This window comes from Solanum lycopersicum, chromosome 8 (assembly GCF_036512215.1).
Source record: "Solanum lycopersicum chromosome 8, SLM_r2.1".
NCBI lineage: Eukaryota > Viridiplantae > Streptophyta > Magnoliopsida > Solanales > Solanaceae > Solanum > Solanum lycopersicum.
Window position 1 is genome coordinate 1,149,357 of NC_090807.1, and position 20,221 is coordinate 1,169,577.

The window sequence follows — 20,221 nt, forward strand, 5'->3', positions numbered from 1 at the left end:
AATATTCTCTACATCAATAAACATAGGATAAAGATATTTTATATATGTAATTTTATTGTATATTCACATTCTAAATCTATAATTTTTTTTTTATAACCCAATTGGAAACATCACCTTTTAGAATAGATACAATATACTATTCAAATTTAGTCAAACACTCAAGAAAAATAAAAAAATAAATAAAAACACATTTTTTTCTCGTGAATTCTCTAGAGCATTTTGGAAGAGCTTTAGAAACGTGATAGTCACGTGTAATACGTTATACTTTTTTTTAAAACAATAATATTTTAATTTATTTTTTCTTAACCTACTCGCCTTTTTAATTTGAAGAACTTAACCGTTTTTGTTTTTATATTTCAATTAAATTACCGTGGATTTTTGGCTCCTGGTTTTTGTTTCTCCTCCAAGCGGTAATCCCACTATAAATAGCGCTTAGTTTTCCCAAATTCTTCATCAATTGTTTTTCAGATTCACAAATAGGGAAAAATTGATATCTAAAAAATTTTGATTTCTAAACTTTGAATCAATGATGAATGTTGTTTTTCTGCAGTTTTCAGGTATATTTTTTTAATGGGCGTGGAAGAAATTGGGTGAATTTACTAATTTTCTCTCGAATTCTCCGCAGTTTGTTGGTAGTTTTGATCTACTTGCACTTAAATTTGATATAGAAACTCAAAACTCGAAATCTCCGCAGGATTTTGGTGAGTTTGATCTACCTGCACTTTGATTTGATATCGAAACTTTGGATATACCATGAATGTTGTTTTTGTTGCAGTTTTCATGTATTTTTTTTCAGTGTGAAATGGGGTAGAAGAAATTGGATTAAGTTAATAAGTTTTCGCTCGAAATCTCCGCAGGTTCCGGTGAGTTTGATCTATCTGCGTTTCATAAAAAAAAATTCCCACTTATAGAACAAAAACAAGGAAAATTATATATCTAAACTTTCAATTCATGATTTTTTTTCTTTGCTACAGTTCAAACTGTATGTGTTTGTGTTAATTAAATTTTCATTTAGGAGGTGAATGCACTACTTGAAATTTACTATTTGTGTTTAGTTTCATGAAGAAGGTGAAATGGGGTAGAAGAAGTTGATTTAGTTTCTTACATTCCCTGCGGCATTTTGGTAAGTTTGAGCTTGCTCTAATACATACCGCCTCAAAAAAATGCTGAAGGACTCACCCAAAATGTCACACTACTAAATGGTAAAGAAAGACAGTCACCCAAGAAAGTTTAGGAAAAGTTGCTAGGTGGGCAAAGGTAACCTTGAAAATGCGAGCTGCACCAACAGGATTGTCCTCCGTCATACATTGGCGAATTGGGGGGCTGAAATCCATGAGCCTAAACTATAGCCCTCGCCTTTGGCATGGTTGCATACAAATATTGTGGTGATAAGGTCCAACTCAATTTTCTATTTTCCCAATCACGTGCACACAAAAACCAAGCTGGCTCTAGTTATTTAATGACACACAGTGAGTGGAGTTCAAGAGAGGGCTACAGTTTGGCTCATGGATTTTAGCAAACCATTTCTCCATGTTTGTCAGACGACAATACTGTTGGACCAACTTGCATTTTCGGGATCACCTTTGTCTGGCAAGCAACCTTTTCTGAAACTTGCTTAGGTGATTTTCTTCTTCCCTGTATGTAGTGGAACATTTTTGCTGAAAATGATACTGATTTGGTAGACAATTGAGTCAAGTTATTCAGCATGTTTTTTGTGTAATATATTATACACTTCATTGAATTCATTTTGGTATTACATGGTAATGGTTTAGTGTTGTTTTTAACGGATGAATTCTATTGATAAAACAAGAAAAGTCAATTATACATAACCTTTTATTTTAATCTATTGATTTCACATCCATAATGTTATCCTCTTCTACTATTCTTGTGAAATTATTTTATATATGTTTCCGATTGATCATAGCATGTGTTTCTGTTAATTATATTTTATCGAGTAGGTGAGATGGCGTAGAAGAAATTGGATTAATTTCCTATTGTTCTCTAGAACTCTTTGCAACATTCGGTGAGTTTGAACTTCTTCTACTTTGTCAAAAAAAAAAAAATTTGAATCAGAAAATAATCACGTCTTGTAATTCCAAGTGAAAGTCTATGTCTAAACTTTGAATCCACGATGAGTTATGTTTTTTCTGCAGTATTCTCTAATTCCTTTTAAAGAATCGATTCACTAAAAATAGTTCCTTTATTTTTAAATTTCTCAACTGATTGGGCTCAATTTTAGTCCATCTTATGGCGTACTTGTTTTATTGAGGTGTTAATAGGTGGAGGGGAAGGAGAATGGGAAATTATAAGGTATGGAATGGAATGTCACCAACATCATCTGGTATTGTTGTTGTTTATATTTCTTTTTTTGCAGGCTTTCTATTGCTTAACTTATTGGTTGTTATGTTTACTTCCTATTTTCTTCTTTTGTATACTTAAATTTGTTGTATTTGCGTTGCAAGTCTTTCAGAAAACATTCTTTCTATCTCCACGAGGTAGTAGTAAAGCATGCAGTCACTTTACCCTACGCTGACTCCATCAATAGGATGTTTTATGTGCAAGTCACCACTATAATGTCATTTCATTTATGAATTCCTCTTTTAGTATTGAAAATGGAAGTCTATATTTCTTTCTAAAAGAGAAGAAAACCTAAGGAAGTACCACATTGTCCACTTTTGGCAATCTTTGCATGAGACCAAACAAAGATAATTGATTGCTTTTGACAAGTAAGAGAAATCAAATTCCTTCATTTTTTTTTTCCTTCTTAACTAAAAATACAGCACCTAAAACATGCTAAACAACTCAAAGGAGTTCTATTCCAATTTCCAAATCAATTCCATTTGCCCAAAAAATATTATATTACTATACCGAAAAGAAGAAAATTATCCTAGCACCTTTAAGAAAAGGTTGCATATGAGGCAAAAGTGGTCCTGGAAATGCTAGTTGCACGTACAAAGGTGTTTCCTTTGTTGGTGCAACTGGCATTCTCAGGGCCAGCTTCGCCTCACATGTAACCCCTTTCTTTTCTGAAACTTGCGGAGTTGATTTTCTTCTTCCTAATATAGTAGTGTAACATTGTTGAGGAAACGGGATTGATTTGGAAGAGAACTGAGTTCAAGTTGTTCAACATGTTTTAGGGGCGCAGTATTTGTAGTTAAGAGGAAAAAATGGAGGAATTTGATTTTTCCTGCATACATGTGAACTTAGAATATTTACTTATACTTGAGTTACGGACTTGTAGTTTGCTGGTGTGTATTTTTGAGCAAAGCAGGCCATTATTAAAATTAAGTTACCAGGATAATATGTTTTTTTGTAATTTTACTAAACTATTATAAACGTAGTTCTCAGTAAAGTTTTAGGTAATATTTTATTCAAGAAAATTCAACAACAAAAAGACAAAAATCTAACAGAGTAAACAAACATAAAACGTTATTGTCAATAACGTTTCATAATTCGTTACTCTGAGTATGTTACACCTCTATACATGGAAGAAGTAAATCAACCAAGCAAGTTTCAGGAAAAGGTTGCATGGCAGAAAAAGGCGGCCCTGGAAATGTTAGTTGCACGTACAAGGATGTTCTACAACGTACGTAGGGTAAGTGGATGGCTGAAATTCGTTAGCCTAGCCGTGGCCCTGGAAATACTTCTCTGCAGGACAAGCTTCATTTCCATTACCGGATATCAACAGAAAGGTTGAAAAAGACAACAATGTAGAGGATTTGGTGGAGTGTGGAAAGATTTGAATGCAAACTTATCGAAGATTGATCATCATGGATTTAAGCCATCCATTTACCCCAAGTTCGTTGTCAAACGCCTTTGTAAGTGCGCGCAACTAGCATTCTCAGGTCGGACCTTTGTCTTGCCTGCAACTTTTCCTGAAACTCTGCTTGGTTTTTCTTCCAAAATGAGACCGATTTGCAAGAGAATTTAGTTACTGCTGTTAACTTTTGATTCCCGGTTTACTACATCAGCTGCATAGTCAATTAGTCATTGTTTGAATTTTCTGATTTATTTTTTCTTTGCATGTATTATTATATGTATACATCTTTTATTTAGGAAGTTGGGGTTTCAAGAATGGAGATGGAACTTATGGAACTGGAATATAATACCGCCAACTCCTATCTCGAAGATACAACACCAACTCAGCAATATGTAGGCATGAAAAATGAACGGATGGATTCGGGTAGAAGATGTATTGGAGCCAAATATGAAGAGAAAATGCAGCAAAGGACCGAAATTCAGTCAACCAAAGTCACATATGACTGTTATCTTTTTGTAACCACTTGCGTTCAGATTCATTGTAACTATTGTATGCATTTGAGATTTCGAAATTTGAATATTTTTTATCAACTGAGAATGTCAACTGAAGTTTAATATAGTGGGTGGATAGCTTGATAAGTGTTAAACATGTGTCATTACACTATGCAATGTAAAATACAAGGCTACCATATGGTCTATCAATAGACAGCCTTGGTGTTGGATGCTTTGGAGATAAGAGTGAAGAATTAAGTCTTGAATTTCACTAAAACACTTTAGAAAAAACCTAAGGATTTTTAAAAGTATCAAAGGCAGCAATTGAATTGTGATTGTGCCTTATGTTGAAGTCAAAGTCAAAGTTGGGATACACTTGTTATCCTAATGAGTGAGTTTCTTTTGTATTGTTTTGTATATTAATATAAATGTTTGGGTTTGCCCATGTATCTTGTGCATTTCAATGTTAAGCTTCGAAAAATAATTTAAGGCAGAAAACAAAGGAAAAGACATTATTAAACGTTGAGCAGTATAGGTTGCAAACTGACTGAGTTAAGTGTGGGACTTGACTGCCGCATAGTGGGCTAACCTCTTGCATTGAATTTGGGTGAAGTAATCTGTTCGTGTGACATTCCACGCAAATAACAAATAAAAGTAAAAAAGAGATACCCAGCTATTTGGCCTACTAGATTAGGCTTCATATTTTAACCCAAAGTCTGGATTTCAAACCTTGCCAACATCATATTGTCGTCAAAAAAAATAAATTAAAAAGAGATCATGATTGAAGGTGTGAACATTTTCATACATCAACTTTTCATAGCTTTTCATGGATCATAAAAAAGAGAAACCATATCATTGTCTATTTGTCTAAACAAAATCAATGAACTAATGTTCCATTATCGCGATGAATATCAGGAAGGTCAGGACTAATGGAGAACTTCAACCATTTCTTCTTCTCAATGTGTTTAAGACATGGCTGCATAACCAACCCGATTGCAATAGCAGCAAGGCTTATTATCATGACTTTAACCGTTGAAAACGCTAAAACAATACCAACGAGTATGGTTGGAGGAATACACAGTACAATGGCTCCGACTGTTCCACCAGGTATCTTGAAAGGGCGCGATGCATTTGGGAACTTTATCCTTAATCGTACGAATGCTATGAATTCCAAGATCATTCCAAAGCAATACAAGAAGTTTTCTGCAGCTACAATCTCTTGAAAGCTCATCCATGAAAGTAAAAGCACACCTGAAGCTGAGAGGAGGATCCCGACTAGAGGTGTTCCATGACGTGATCTCTTGGCAAAGAACTCGGGTAGCATCCCTCTCTCAGCCATACCGAGTAGCTGAAATGAGTCGCTGCTCATTTCCGCTACAAATGTCCCCATGTTTGACAATGCAGCAGCCCCTTGAATCCACCATCTTAGCCACACTCCACCAAGTATTTTCGCGATATCTGAGAAATAGCCATCCGTCCACAGATCACGCTCGAGTGGAACAGCTCCGGTACCAACTAACAGAGGGAAAAAGTAGGATAAAACGACTAGAATCACAGCATAAAACAGAGCTTTAGGCAGAGTTTTCTTCGGGTTACGCACTTCTCCTACTAGAGTACTTATAGAGTCCCAATAATTCAGGTTCCAAAAGAGAGTATTCAGATACAAATTCCAATCCACACTGTGCACATCCGTCGCCAACCACCTCGTGGGCTTTAGTTTTGGAATCGAGATCAACCCCATAACAACAAAAGGAAGAATCGACAATACCCCGAGCAGAACAGCAACCCATCCAACAATAGTTAAACCTCTATAGTTCATGTAAGTAAGTACCAAAGTAATGCCTATGACCGCGAGAACGCGAGGAAGTCCACCACCTAATGCAGGAACTCCTGATTTCAGATAATCAAGAAACAAGACGGGGTAAAGAGCGTTATCGATCACTCCACTCAACCATTTCACCCAACCTTGTTGAAAGCCCCAGTATGGACCTAATGCAGATGAAACCCAAACAACATATCCGCTATTTTCGGGGAACATGGTGCCTAATTCAGCTGTTATAAGTGCCTCAGGTACACTCCATATAATTGGGAAAACCAAGAAACCAACAAGTGCAAGAAGTGGACCAGCTGCGTGTACAGTGTCTTCAACACCAAATGGTCCACCTGATACTTCATAGAAAATGAGAAAAACCAAAGGCAATAGTGAAAGTTTCCTATCATTATTTGCTCTTGAAGAAGAAACAACTTCATTAATCTCTATGTATTCTGCATTATTACACTCTCCCATTGGAATTGCAGCTTCTTTTTGAGGTAAGTCCCTTACTTTCTGCATTATAAATCAAATCTTTAACATTACCATTTCACTAAAATCAAGTAAACAACAACAACATATATACTCAGTTTAATTCAACAAGTGAGAAGCGCAGATCTTGCCCCTACCTTAAAAGATAGAGAGACCGTTTTCGATAGATCCTCAGACAGTGAAAGAAGTCATGGCCAAAAAAAAGAACTAAAGAAAGAAGGACAAAACATTCACAAAAGGAACAGTAACTACAACAAAAGAAGACAACAATCGGGGTACAAGAAATAACAAATGTTATCAGAAATCGAATAACAATAAGCTACAAGAGTAATGCTACAATTACTAGTATGAAAAGATAAGTGACATTACACTCAATGTACTTTATTAACTTTCTATCATAATCCGTTTACTCCGTAAGATCTTAACTAAGGTCATATTCTTGGTAAGCTACAGATGTATTATATCCTAGTGATTATCTTGCTACCCTAATCCGTAACCTCCTATCTAAGGTTACATATTTACTAAGCTATAAATGTGTCATGTCACGTTGATTATCGTGCTAAAACAAATAAAGATTGTTACTTTTATCTAAGATTATGTTCTCGATAAGCTATAGTTATGTCAGATCTCATCTAATCACCTCTTCCCAAGAATCATCTAGCTAAAGCAAATAAAGGAGCAATCTTTATACACAAACAAAAGCAAAACAAACAAAAAAAGAAAACAAAATTGTTTAGTGGGTCATCAGATTCTTGAACAAGAAGTAAGAAAAAAACATATATATATCCACTCAAACTATGTTATACATGTGGAAGTTTTTTCTTTTTTAAAAAATAATTAATAATTACCTAAACTGAACTCATCATCTTTAGTTCTTGAATCTGTTCTATGCTGAGATTAAAAAAAAAAAATTGCAGAAATTTGAGAGAAACATAATTTTTTTGATAAATCCTATGAGTATTTTGTTCTGCAACACTGTTGTTGTTCTGCTGTGTACACTCGCAAGTCACAGCCACCCCACTACATTTTTTTTTAATTTTTTGTCTTTTTAAGAAAAAAGTATCTATTTATTTATTTATTAAGAAAATACTATTTTATTTTATCATCAAATATGTGTAAAGTTATGGACTTTAAGTTAATTAATTAATTTTAAAAATGATAAAGTAGAGATAAAAGGGAAGTTATTGGAGATTCTGAAATTTAGAGAAAAAGTAGAGGTAAAAAAATGGAATTATTAAAAATATTTTATTTGTAAGTTTCGAGCTTAGGTTATCATTAACTTGACATAATACATAAACAAATATTCATATATATTTGATTTAATTGATTTGTAAGCACTTCAATTTTGAAAATACAAATAAAAACATATTTAGACTTCAACTCACTTTCACTGTGTTAGACTGTTAGTTGAACACCCTAACTTATAACATGATCATCTAGACACCTCAGCATCGAGCGTTCACGAGACACAATGGAACAAGTTATAAAGTGTTTAGTTTATAATCTAGACTAATTAATTGAAGTATCTGATAAATTGAAGTATTTAAATGTGTACTCTTTATACCGAAGTATTTACTTGTTAAATATGCATGAGATTAAATTTAGATGTTTCTTTATATATATTATGTTAATATATATTATAGCACAATTTAGATACTTAAATTTTTTCACTCCAACTTACTTTAAAGAGACATTAGAGGCCCCTATTGTTCTCAACATCATAAAATTTCATCATTATCTCCCTAAAGCTATTTATGTATAATTAAGACAATAAGACACCAAGTTTTTACATTGTAACTCAGAAAAGAAACATGTTTAATAATTATTCTCAAGTGCTTTTGTAGCTTAATTTAGTAAAACAATTTTAATAATCTTTTTCAAAAGTATTTTGTAACAAAGCAACAATAAACACTATTTTCGTAGCCCATAAATTAGATATATTTTAATTAGTGATCATATAGTTAAGAAGAACTGGTTATTTAATATAACATTGTAGTTTAAAACAAGTAATACTATTTAAAGCCATATTTATTTTAGGAAAAGAATCTTTTTATTAAAATACGGAGAGTAGTTATATTTGTTGTCATGATTATTATATAAAGTTAAACTAAGTCAAGCATGCGTCAATTATTTGTTATAATAATTTATGTCTTTGCATGTGTGTTTTTTTTTCTTTTCTTTTTTCATCAAAATTCAAAAATAATTACTATTATTTAAAATTAGTGCACTCATTGTGGCGTGCAGAAAATACTCTTTTTTATTTTCCAACCAACATATAAACCCCACCAAATCCCATAACATTCAACAAAAACATACAACAAAAAACAACATAATAATGTTAAGTTAAATTAGAAAAACTCTTTATGAATAAATAAAATATTTAATAAGTGTCTAAACAATGTCTAATTTGTGCATATATATATATATATATATATATATATATATATATATATATATATATATATATTGATTATTCACATATTGATTCAGGGTAAACAGATTTATTCGAACTCTAAACATTTTTATTAATAATTATGATTTTGCTATCGCATTAATTATACGTTACATATTGGTTAAATTTTGTAAAAATTTGTTCCAAATTGATAATCATCTTTGAAATTCATGACTAAGTTAAAATGAACAATTATTTTCAAGTATATTCTTACATTAAAAATAGAGTGCGTAAAATTTAGGATAAAATCATCAATTTTATTTAAGTTATGTGTTGTATTTATTATTTTTTAATAGAGATAAAAATAGCTAAAGTGACAGTCAAATTTACTCAAATGAATCACTCTTTTATCTTTATGATATCAACAACACGTCTTCATTTAATTAACCTCAAAATTTAAAATAAATAAATCTCATATATATAAAGTACAACTAAAAACACATACTATACCACCGTTAGTTATTAGTATAAGTATATATATAAACATGAATTTAATTATTTAAACATTTTAATATAAATATCGAATCACTGAATAAAAAAAAATGTGAAGCATGCATAGGAATATATCAAAATAAAAGAGGAATGCAACTTATCTCACCTAAGTTTATAGGAATACAAAGTCTTAATTTTAAGTTGAATTAGTAAAAATAAATACTTCTCTTTTATATCGTAAACATATAAAAGTAAACTAAAAGGACTAAGATAACCTTTTGATAAAAAAAAAAATCAAATTTTGAACTCTTATATTCTGACTCCACCTCACTCGTCACATGAAAAAAATGAACAAAGAAAAGTAAAGAATTAGGCATTTTTTAGGGTAACGATTCGTAACCGTCAGTGAGATTAGTAACTTGAAAAATAAGACAGTTATTTATTGGCACATGTTGAATAATATCGATAGTGAAAAAAGAAAATTATTTTTTACGCTATCAGTATATATATAAAATTAATTACCTGATCATCACCATTCTGCACAAATTTATCATTTTGTGCTGTTGTAGGGGAAGAAAGAGCAGATGTTTTTTTTTCAGCTACTGCTACTTGTTGTTGAGCATTAGGAACTTCAATGGAGGATTTTGTTTCTGATTTTACTGTCATATTTTTTAAAAAAAACACAAAAAAATAAGAGAAGGAGAAAATATATATTAATTTCTTAATTAAGAATTGAAGGAAATTAAAATTATAATAGAGAGAAAGGTGGGGAATTTTGTGATATTTTCATGTTTGATGGATTAATAATAATAATAATAATAATAATAATAACAACAACAATACTAATAGTAATAATAATAATAAGACTTAAAAGAAGAAAATTGGAGAGAGTTGTGGGTGATGGTAAGAAGGTGAGACTTATATAGAGTGAGTGATTAGGAAGAAAGTGAGTGTTGTTTAAAGATTTTAATTGATGGAATTTGTCCACTGTTAAATATATTATGAAATTGATGTGGCTAAATAGACATGATTATTAAAGACAGCCGTGGAATTAAAATTCGAAATTTACGACCTCAGTATATATTAATTTTTTGAGTTATTAATTAACGATATGTTTATTTAAAATAGAGATAAAATAAGATTTAAAAAAAAATAAATATAAAATAAAATTTAAAGTTTATAAATTTAAAATTTTAATTATTTCAAGTTGTTAAAGACAAGATGAAACGGTATTTAAAGCTTATGAATTTAGTTATTTAGTCCTTATGAATTACTAAAAAAGTGTTATTAAAGGTAAAGAGGAAATAGGATTTGAAGCTTATATATTTAATAAATTGATTTTTTTTTAATTACTGATTTTTATATCAATAATTTATACATATTAAATTTCTTTAAGATAATATAAGCTTTGACCTAAAATTATGGGCAATTATCACAAATAGCTACTAAAATATTTTTAATTAGGTTTCATAGTTATAGTTTGCTAGTTAAGATTCGTAGCTACATGTTAGAGAGAAGAGAAAGACGATTTATATATGTATATCTATCAAAATGTATATGTATATATATCAGATAATTGTATATATATATATATATATATATATATATATATATATATATATATATATATATTTGTATACGAGCTAGATTGAGAGAGGGAGAAGAGAGTAGAGTGAGGCAATTGCATTTGTTTATATATATATATATGAATAATTTGTATGTATATATGTATACGTCGAGAAAAGAAGCGAGAGAGAGGAAAAGAGGAGAGAGGAACACATAATTCAACTAAAAACCACGATGGGGATCAAAATTAATTTAAATTATAGCTATGTTAGTTAATTAACTAGTATATGTTAAGCTAATTATAAAAATGACTATTTTATCTATATTTGATTGAACTTTCAGTTTTGAAGTAAGGAATCTAGTAATTATTTATACCAGAATTATAATATTATTATTTTTATATTATATTAACAAAATTAGGAAGGTGTGTCATTCTTGATTTCTTGTGTTCCAAATAGAGGCAAGAAGTCAAAGGCACAATGGTCATACTCAGATCTATTCATGTATTGGGGATTCCAAAATTCAATAATAAATTAATTAATTTGATGTTTCTCTTTTTATTTTTATAATAATTTAAATAATATATGTTATATGTGAACTGAAATTGAACCAATCCCATCATATGATTCAGCTGTATGGTTGTCTATTATATTCTCTAATTGTGGGGGTGGTGGGTGGGGTGTGTTTTTGGGAATTAATTTAATTAATAATTAATTAATTAATAAGTGGGAAATGATGCTTTATTTTGAAGTAATCTGGAAATCATAAAAGGAATTTATTAATTTATTCATATATTAAAATCTACAACTCTGTTATTCTTATTTAAAATCGTAATTTAAAAATTCAAATTTCGCCTATAATTAAAGGTATATTTGATTTAATTTAAAATTATATTTTTATTTTATATCTTATAATATGAGCTTAATATTGAAAAGATCAGAAATAGAAATAAATATCATAATGAAATAAACAAAAAATATTATGCTCAATTCAACTCGAAAAATTAGCTTATATGATTTGAATGATCCAAAGTCATATTAAAAAATAATACCTATACATTTTGTAAACATGTGTTAAGAGAATGGCTACTACTTTCTTCCTTTAATTATTAATTAAATCTTTTAAATATTCAAAACCCACCACAAAAAGTCTAGTCATATATACCTATATTTACATGTTTTTTTTCCCTTATAAAATAAGAATTATTAATATTTGTAATTAAATATTTGTGCACATGTTGAAGAACACAAATAGATATGACCCATATGAAATGCAAGCACCTAGAGTACTTTGTTCTATATTTTTGTGATTAGTCAAACAAAAATTGCATAATATTGACCAACTTTTTGCTTTTGCATATGCACTAAAAATGCATGCTATTAAACACATTTTTTCCAAGGTCCAATATATATATATATTTATCGATTATCATATATCTATTATTGTTATAGTTCTTTTCTGTGTTAGTTACTTTTTTATTTTTACATTTCCTTTTCTAATTTGCTTCGATGCGACGTACTTTAAAGATATTTTTATTTTGTAGGAATAGTTTTGAAGAATAACTATTGATGTGACTTAAATGTTCTTTGTTCGAAAATTATGTGGATAAGAAATGTATTGTATATATAAATCAAAATTACTTCTAATAGATATGTCTTATAAATTAGAAACATGACCATTAATAATATTTCTGTATTTGATATTAAGTATTATCAATTTATAAATGTTTAGTGCACCCTAACATACTAATTAATACTTCATAAATATTTCTTAAAAAATTACACAAACTTAATTAAATTTACATGTATATCCACCAAAGCAAATTTACCATCTAATCTATATGTTCACAGGAACTCAAAATTGCTTTACCCAAATTATATATATAATCAAAGAATTCACTGAATATCTATTTTTTAACCGTCAATCCAATTATTATTATTATATGTTAACTTAGAATTTTTAGTTATAAAATTCATAAACTTCGAATCACGAATTAACGTTTGAAATAGTCAACCAAACCTACACATTGTATTTTATTCCAAGATACTTTAGTATTAATGTCTAAACATTGTATATATTTTAGAGAAATGACACTCATCAAAATATTAGTGAACAAAAAAAATTAACACTTTTCCAAATTTCCATTTTTTTTTCTTTTTTGGGGGTTGGGGGTGGGGGTGGGGGTAGGGGTGGTAGGGCAACAACTTTTATTTTAGTGTTAATTCATTGATCCCACGCGTGACTTTATATAAAGCTTTTTGAAGATTATTAGCACTTCATATATCCATAAAGCCAAAACATAATTAGAAAAAGCTTTCATAATTTTGTCAAAAAGTTAGAGGACAACATAAGAAGAATTAGAAGAAATTAAAGAAGATTTAATTGATGTAAAAAAAGGAAATTCAATTGTTGAGTGCTAAGAGCCTTCATCTGGAGTGCTAAATAGTCCTTTTATCTTTAATTAAAGGTTTCAGATTCGCGAGTCACTTTATTATGAAGCACTTTTTCCATCAATATGGGACTTTCAACGAAAATTTAGATTTAGTCAGACTTTAATATGAACAATGAACAAAAGAAAAGAGCCTCCTGGATCATGCATTATTATTATTACTTATTAGTTTTAGCACTTATTTGTTCCTCTTTTTTTTTTATTAGGTGAAAGCTACAACTGTTATATTTTAAAAAAAAATTAATTTTATCGTGATTAAGTAATTTAATAAAATGAAACATGCATTAGTTAATCATGATTAAGTGATAAAGTGGATGTGCAAATTCAAATCTACATGCTTAAATATTTTAATTTGAATATCATATGATTTTTGTGCTTAAACTACTAACTTAAATCTGATGACTAAATTGCATGAAGAACAAATTAAAGCCATGTGTATATGCTCAACCAATTAGCTAAAGTAAAAAGTAATTGAATTTTATGATTAGATTTAATTTTTAATTGTGTATAAATTTATATTGAATGTATAATTTTTTGTATATTTCACTAGCGATTATAATTATAATGCGGTAATTGAAAGGCTTGTATAAAACTCCTGATATAGTGCAAGTATCGTATAGTCATACATTAAAATAACATATAAAAAAGATATATACATATAATTAATTTATAATATAAATATTATGCACACTTAATATATAATTTTTATATATTTTAACTATTAATTATAATTATTTTGACTGATCGAGCATATATAAAAGCTTATCATGTATGGCTAGCCTACTACTAGATCAAGTGAAGCCCAACTTTATAATTTAACCCAAACAAAATTGGGCCTTAATTAATTCATGTTTAAGGCTGATTTTTTTAGCCTCTATTTTTAAAGTATGTAAGGACATAGAAAACCTTTAAGAGTACACTTATTAGGTGTGTTTAGTTTGAGAAGGGTAAACTATACGAAGATTTTATTGTTATCGTTATTGTTATTTTAGAGATAGAAGTTATATTTGATTGACCCTTGATCTGCTAAAGAAGATAATTCAAAGAAGAATTAATAAAGATACAAGAAATAAATAGATCCTTAAAGAAGATAATTCAAAAAAGAATTAATGGAAATATAAAAAATAAATAGATAATACTAGAATAATAATATAACAAAATAATATTATAATTGAAGTAAAAAACAACAAATAATAATGATGTCGAAAAACAAGAAATTATTAAAATAATAATACAACTACTAATATGGTGAGAGAACAAGAATACTAGATGATACATTCCTACCTAGAAATTCTTTTACTATAATTTATGTCATTCATAACGATCTACAAAGTTATGGTCTCGATAAGCTAGTTGAAATTGTGTTCCTTTGAAAAATATGTTTTTTAAAAATGAGAAAAATGATTACTTTCTAGACAAGTGACATTCTATCGTTAACTATATCCTCCCATTCTTCAGCACAATTAATTTTTACGTTATTTTCGCATATAGCCTATTTTCACCACTCAAAACCTACTCCCTTTTTCCTTTTTATAATCTTCATCTAAATTATATATAAATGTTTCAAAAAATTTATGTTTTTACATATTAATTAAATACATAGTATAAATAATAAACAACTCACTTAAAGCTATAATATATAAATGTTTCAAAAAATTTATGTTTTTACATATTAATTAAATACGTAGTATAAATAATAAACAACTCACTTAAAGCTATAAATGATATCATGTCCATATTGATTTTTCGTTACTCTAGAAAGTAGATCAATCGAGGGGAAGTTTCTAGTGGTGGACTCTACTATTACTTTGTGGCTAAATTATTGCCACACTTGTAAGAATAAAAGTTCTTTTTTATCCATGATTACGATGTAATCGATGAAATTTAATTTTTTAATTAAAAATTTTAAATTTGAATTTTATATATGAAATATCATATATAAAAAATTTCTTTCAAATAAAACTCTTACGCAATACAATTTTAAAATAATCAAATTCAAACCAGAATACAAATAATTAAACTCTCAATTACTTGCCCCTACCAAACAAAAACAAAAGAAGAAAAAAAAAGTTGACTTTAATTTTTGCCATTTAATTCTAAGAGCAAAAAAGTTTAGTCAAGATTTCTCTAGTTATGTCTAGAAATCACAATTAAATAAGACATCGTTTTCTACCGCCTTAATTTGAAACTTAAATGCACCTTATAATATTTTTGTAATATAAATAATATTATTTTTTTATTTTAATTTATTTGTTTTATTTTAGTACCAAATAATATTTTATAAAGTTTGAAATATATTTAAATTTTATGATTTTGAATTAAAAATATAGTATCAAAATAATTTTTAATTTTATAATTACAAATATGTTATGTAAAAAATTGATCATTTATTCTTGTTGTATTATGTCATCTGAAAAATTAAAATCAAGTAATTACTTTCTAAAGAAAGTATTCATTCTTTTTATAAAGAACTAAAAAAATAGGTCAAATAGATTGAAACACGTGAAGTAATTACGAACCCTATATAAACAAGTGTCTTATACCCTTTTTGTTTATAAACAAGTGTCTCAAACTTTGCCTTTTCCTCTAAGTTACTATCCAAACTTCTTGCAATTCTTCAATTAATTTCACTTTAATTCAAATTAGTTCAAATAACAAAGATGATTATACGTGGCGCATTGAGGTTGGCGCGTTCTATGATGTCTCACATTGGTCCACGTTACTATTCAACTATACGTCCGGTGGCCGGAAATGAAGCCAAAAACGGGGTTATTACTCGTGCATCGTTCAATTTCTTGCATGAAAATTCTATCAAGGGTTTCGAAAAGATTATGATGACACGCGTTAGGTATTTTTCAACTACGAATTCGTGTAACACAAGTATAATAAACTTGAGCGACAAGGAAAAAAATGAACAAACTAGTCAAGAAAAAATTGATCAGAACGGCGACGCAGAATTCAAAGTCACCGTTCTTACTAGTGGTGGAAATAATAATAATATTAATAATGTTAGCTATTGGGGTATTCAACCCCCTAAGGTTACAAAAGAAGATGGTACTCCATGGAAGTGGAATTGTTTTATGGTACGTAAGTATTATTTTTATTGTATATATGTAATATGTGAACAATTGACCTATGTATATTTGATTTTTAATGTTATTTAATTATGTTAAAATTTGATACTCTTAATATATTGATTATTTTATTTATTTACTTTTATAAATTTTGAATATAGCCATGGGAGACATACAAGGCAGATTTATCAATTGATATGAAAAAACACCATGAGCCTATAACGTTGTTGGATAAATTGGCTTATTGGACTGTCAAGGCCCTTAGGGTACCCACAGACTTATTCTTTCAGGTATTTTATTTTATTTTATCATATAATAAGAAAGAACGATCCTAAGCAGTAATTGACGTATTTTCTGAGAATCTTTCATTTATGACATGAAAATTCAATATTATTAGTTATAACAATAATAATAATAATATATCTGGTGTAAGAGGTTGTCTTTGACAAATTTTAAACGATCATAACAATATACTAATTCGTCTAATTTATGTTATTTTTATTTTTGTGATTTTGCGTATTTTTCAAGATCTATGTGGATTGCCTAACCAAATTATGATAAAAAGCTATCTTTTATCACTTACAATTTACACCCTCCCAAAAAAATAGTATGACTTTAATCCTTCGATTTATAAATTTAATGAAAATTAACTAAAATTCCAATATTAAATAGTTTCACGTAACTTATGTCGATGTTAATTTTAGTAATTTAGTAAGAACAAGAAAAAAAAAAAAAAACAACAAATAAACTTGTTAATCTCTTAATGGGTTTTGGGCCGGGTCAGACACTAGTTTTTCGTCCCTAGCCCAGCCCACTAAACTTTTATCTAGTCCAGCCCCTAACCTATTAGTAGAGCCGCACTTCAATGGGTTGAGTCGGCCTGACCCTATTGGCACCAAAAGTCAATAGCACGAATTTGAACAAATAAAAAATTATATCATATCAATAAATTTCGATCGACTTACAATTATAATGTGATGCAGAAGAGGTACGGTTGTCGAGCAATGATGTTGGAAACCGTGGCGGCAGTCCCCGGTATGGTAGGAGGAATGTTATTACACTGTAAATCTTTAAGGCGATTCGAGCACAGTGGTGGATGGATCAAAGCACTATTAGAAGAAGCAGAAAATGAAAGAATGCACTTAATGACATTTATGGAAGTATCAAAACCAAAATGGTACGAACGTGGACTTGTCTTAATGGTACAAGGCATATTCTTCAATGTCTATTTTATGACTTATATTTTGTCACCAAAATTGGCACATCGAATTGTTGGTTACTTAGAAGAAGAAGCTATTCATTCCTACACACAATTTCTTAAAGAATTAGATGAGGGAAATATTGAAAACGTAGCTGCTCCGGCTATCGCTATTGATTATTGGCGTTTGACGCAAGACGCGACTCTTAAAGATGTTGTCATGGTGGTTAGGGCGGACGAGGCTCATCATCGCGATGTTAACCACTTTGCATCGGTAAGAATTAGCATGTGTATAATTTTATCTGATTCTTGAAAAGATAGACGTATTCTGAGAATGACTTGGATCAAATTTAATAAATAGGTAAAAGAGCCTAACGTAGTGGACCTAGTAACCTAAAGATATACAATAGTTGTATCATAGAAAAATTCTTAACAATATTTGTTTATTATAGTATAATTCTTGCAGAAATTAAATTGTTTTTTTTTAGGGATGAATTAAGTGAATTTTTGTGAAAATTGATGGCAGGATATTTATTACCATGGGCAAGAACTGAAGGACTGTCCAGCTCCACTTGGGTATCACTGATAACAACAATTTTGATCTAATAAATGTTTTGAAACAATTAAAGAACACAAAATAGTGAAAAAGATCACAATTTACTAATATTTTTGAGTATTGATGTACACTATCTTGTGTGATTTTATTTTTTCCTTTTGTCTTTTATACTTAATAAAACTTATTAGTCTTTTATGTAGTATTATTAATAAATAAAATATTAACCAGTGTAATTATTGAAATATTAATAAAGTAAGGATGTTGTTTATTATATAAGAGGATCAATGATTCAATGTAAAATGGGTTATATTTCTTAAATTATCATAATTTAATTTAAAATTTTAAAATATTTCTACCAAAACTCGAGAAATTGAAATTAAAAAAAAAAACTTTAAAAAAGTGATACAAACTTTCATGAAGAACTAATATAGATGTTAGATGTCCACCGATCACCCGAGATTTCATGTAAAAATGTTAATCATGTCGATTTTATATTATTTGATCATTTTATTTTTACTAATCATCCTTTAAAAAAATTTCTTAGATATTTTATTTGAGAACATTTTCAAAAAAGAATTAATTATAAAAATAATATTGAAAAAAATTAATTAATGCTTCTTGATTTAATAAACGAGACAATTAGTTTTAAAAAAATGATTGACTAATAGCATAGGGAGTTATAATTAACAGAAGAAAAAAAACTCGAAAAATATAACTTCAATACATTTTTATGCTATTCTAAAAAAATAATTAAAATTTTTCCATAAATCAAAGGATTTGAGAAATTGTATCTGAAACTTCTTAATATGTCTACAAAAGGAGTAAAATACTTTTTATTTTATTAAATTGACAATTATTACATAAATTTTATTTTTTTTATAGAATTATATTTTAAATGACAAAACAATATTGATTTCATTTTAAGCGAAGCTAACTCATCGATCCTTATTTGGACCAATGCTAACTTAATTTTTCATTAATTTTTGTTCCTTTTATATGCAACATCTATTTATTTTTCTAACTATTTTCACTTCCAACTTAAATAATATATTTAATTAAATACATGATAAATTTATTCAAATTTTATAACGGGATAACTCACTTAATCCCTTCGATTAATGCAATATCATGATGAAGTTTTACATGGTCATAACTACAAGTATTCATACATATATAAAATGTATTAATAGCCTATACAATATGCAATATCATGATGAAGTTTTACATGGTCATAACTACAAGTATTCATGCATATATAAAATGTATTAATAGCCTATACAATACAATAGATTATCTATCATACGATAAATTAAAACAAGTAAAAATCGTGTAAATTTTTTTTATATTGTATTAAATGTAGTGACTTTAATATTTAGTCACTAAAACAATTGTATAAGAAGAAGAAAATCACAACTACCACTACAAACCCCCATGCATTTCCTTCTACCTTGAAAGACATAACTTGACAAACAAAAAAGATTAAAACAAGAAGCAACCATCCCCATCCTCCAAACTCATCTTCATATTCATAAACACGACTCTGTTTATAACGATTCCCTTGAAAAAAAGATGAATAGAAACTCGTTAAATATATTATAATGACCAACACAAGAGGGACAATAAGGATTTTTGAAAATGTATATGATAATAGTATGAAAGAAAGAGGTAGTATGATTGATTGAGTTGAATTGTAAAGTAAAAAGATAGCTAAAAGAGGGATTAAAATGAAAAAAGTGAAATTTAAATCTTCTACTAGTGAAATAGTGTTTATTACAAGACTATGACCATAAAGAAGTAACACTAAAGTTAGTACAAGGAGAAGAGGGATCAATGGAGAAGGCCCTTTGGCCATATATACAAACTAAAAAGAAAAAAAAAGAACAAATTTAGAATTTAAGTTATATACACGTACAGATAGTTTTTAAAAACATTCTCTATATC

At 28.7% G+C, this 20,221-nt stretch overlaps 2 protein-coding genes, 1 long non-coding RNA gene and 2 other non-coding genes across 11 annotated transcripts; 4 read left to right on the top strand and 1 right to left on the bottom strand.

Annotated features, from left to right (window-relative positions):
• The first annotated feature begins 321 nt into the window (after positions 1-321).
• On the top strand, positions 322-4,350 carry LOC104648595 (uncharacterized). 6 transcript variants are annotated; one of them, XR_011210968.1, is made up of 7 exons: positions 420-557; positions 626-701; positions 776-863; positions 1,056-1,123; positions 1,959-2,023; positions 2,280-2,310; positions 4,057-4,350. It is a non-coding gene; the product is annotated as an uncharacterized lncRNA (long non-coding RNA). The 6 variants fall into 6 exon arrangements; XR_011210970.1 differs by having other exon boundaries at positions 2,270-2,341; positions 4,057-4,166; XR_011210966.1 differs by having other exon boundaries at positions 2,280-2,341; positions 4,057-4,166.
• Positions 1,176-1,662, top strand: MIR9470 (microRNA MIR9470). Its single transcript, NR_130082.1, is given in 1 exon segment — positions 1,176-1,662. It is a non-coding gene; the product is annotated as a microRNA MIR9470 (primary transcript).
• MIR10537 (microRNA MIR10537) lies at positions 3,578-3,813 on the top strand. Its single transcript, NR_161774.1, has one exon. It is a non-coding gene; the product is annotated as a microRNA MIR10537 (primary transcript).
• A 645-nt stretch (positions 4,351-4,995) lies between the features above and the next one.
• On the bottom strand, positions 4,996-10,396 carry LOC101247639 (probable polyamine transporter At1g31830). 2 transcript variants are annotated; one of them, XM_004244381.5, is made up of 2 exons: positions 9,960-10,396; positions 4,996-6,577 (listed from the first exon to the last, which is right to left on the bottom strand). In XM_004244381.5, exons 1-2 carry the CDS (start codon positions 10,101-10,103, stop codon positions 5,129-5,131), a joined length of 1,593 nt encoding a protein of 530 aa, XP_004244429.1. In that variant the 5' UTR covers positions 10,104-10,396; the 3' UTR covers positions 4,996-5,128. The 2 variants fall into 2 exon arrangements, with proteins under 2 accessions (XP_004244429.1, XP_025888279.1); XM_026032494.2 differs by lacking the exon at positions 9,960-10,396 and adding an exon at positions 7,402-7,602.
• Positions 10,397-15,689: 5,293 nt separating this feature from the next.
• LOC101247941 (ubiquinol oxidase 2, mitochondrial) lies at positions 15,690-18,551 on the top strand. The gene is made up of 4 exons (XM_004244382.5): positions 15,690-16,535; positions 16,688-16,816; positions 17,510-17,998; positions 18,251-18,551. Exons 1-4 carry the CDS (start codon positions 16,113-16,115, stop codon positions 18,308-18,310), a joined length of 1,101 nt encoding a protein of 366 aa, XP_004244430.1. The 5' UTR covers positions 15,690-16,112; the 3' UTR covers positions 18,311-18,551.
• The last annotated feature ends 1,670 nt before the right edge of the window (positions 18,552-20,221 follow it).

What these genes read in the sequence shown, in the direction of transcription:
- LOC101247639 (XM_004244381.5), bottom strand. Translation starts at nt 10,103, where the DNA reads ATGACAGTAAAATCAGAAACAAAATCCTCCATTGAAGTTCCTAATGCT. An exon ending in TGCAGAATGGTGATGATCAG is followed by an intron (nt 6,578 to 9,959) that starts GTAATTAATTTT and finishes TTTATAATGCAG; the next exon opens with AAAGTAAGGGACTTACCTCA.
- LOC101247941 (XM_004244382.5), top strand. Translation starts at nt 16,113, where the DNA reads ATGATTATACGTGGCGCATTGAGGTTGGCGCGTTCTATGATGTCTCAC. An exon ending in GGAAGTGGAATTGTTTTATG is followed by an intron (nt 16,536 to 16,687) that starts GTACGTAAGTAT and finishes TTTTGAATATAG; the next exon opens with CCATGGGAGACATACAAGGC. An exon ending in CCACAGACTTATTCTTTCAG is followed by an intron (nt 16,817 to 17,509) that starts GTATTTTATTTT and finishes AATGTGATGCAG; the next exon opens with AAGAGGTACGGTTGTCGAGC.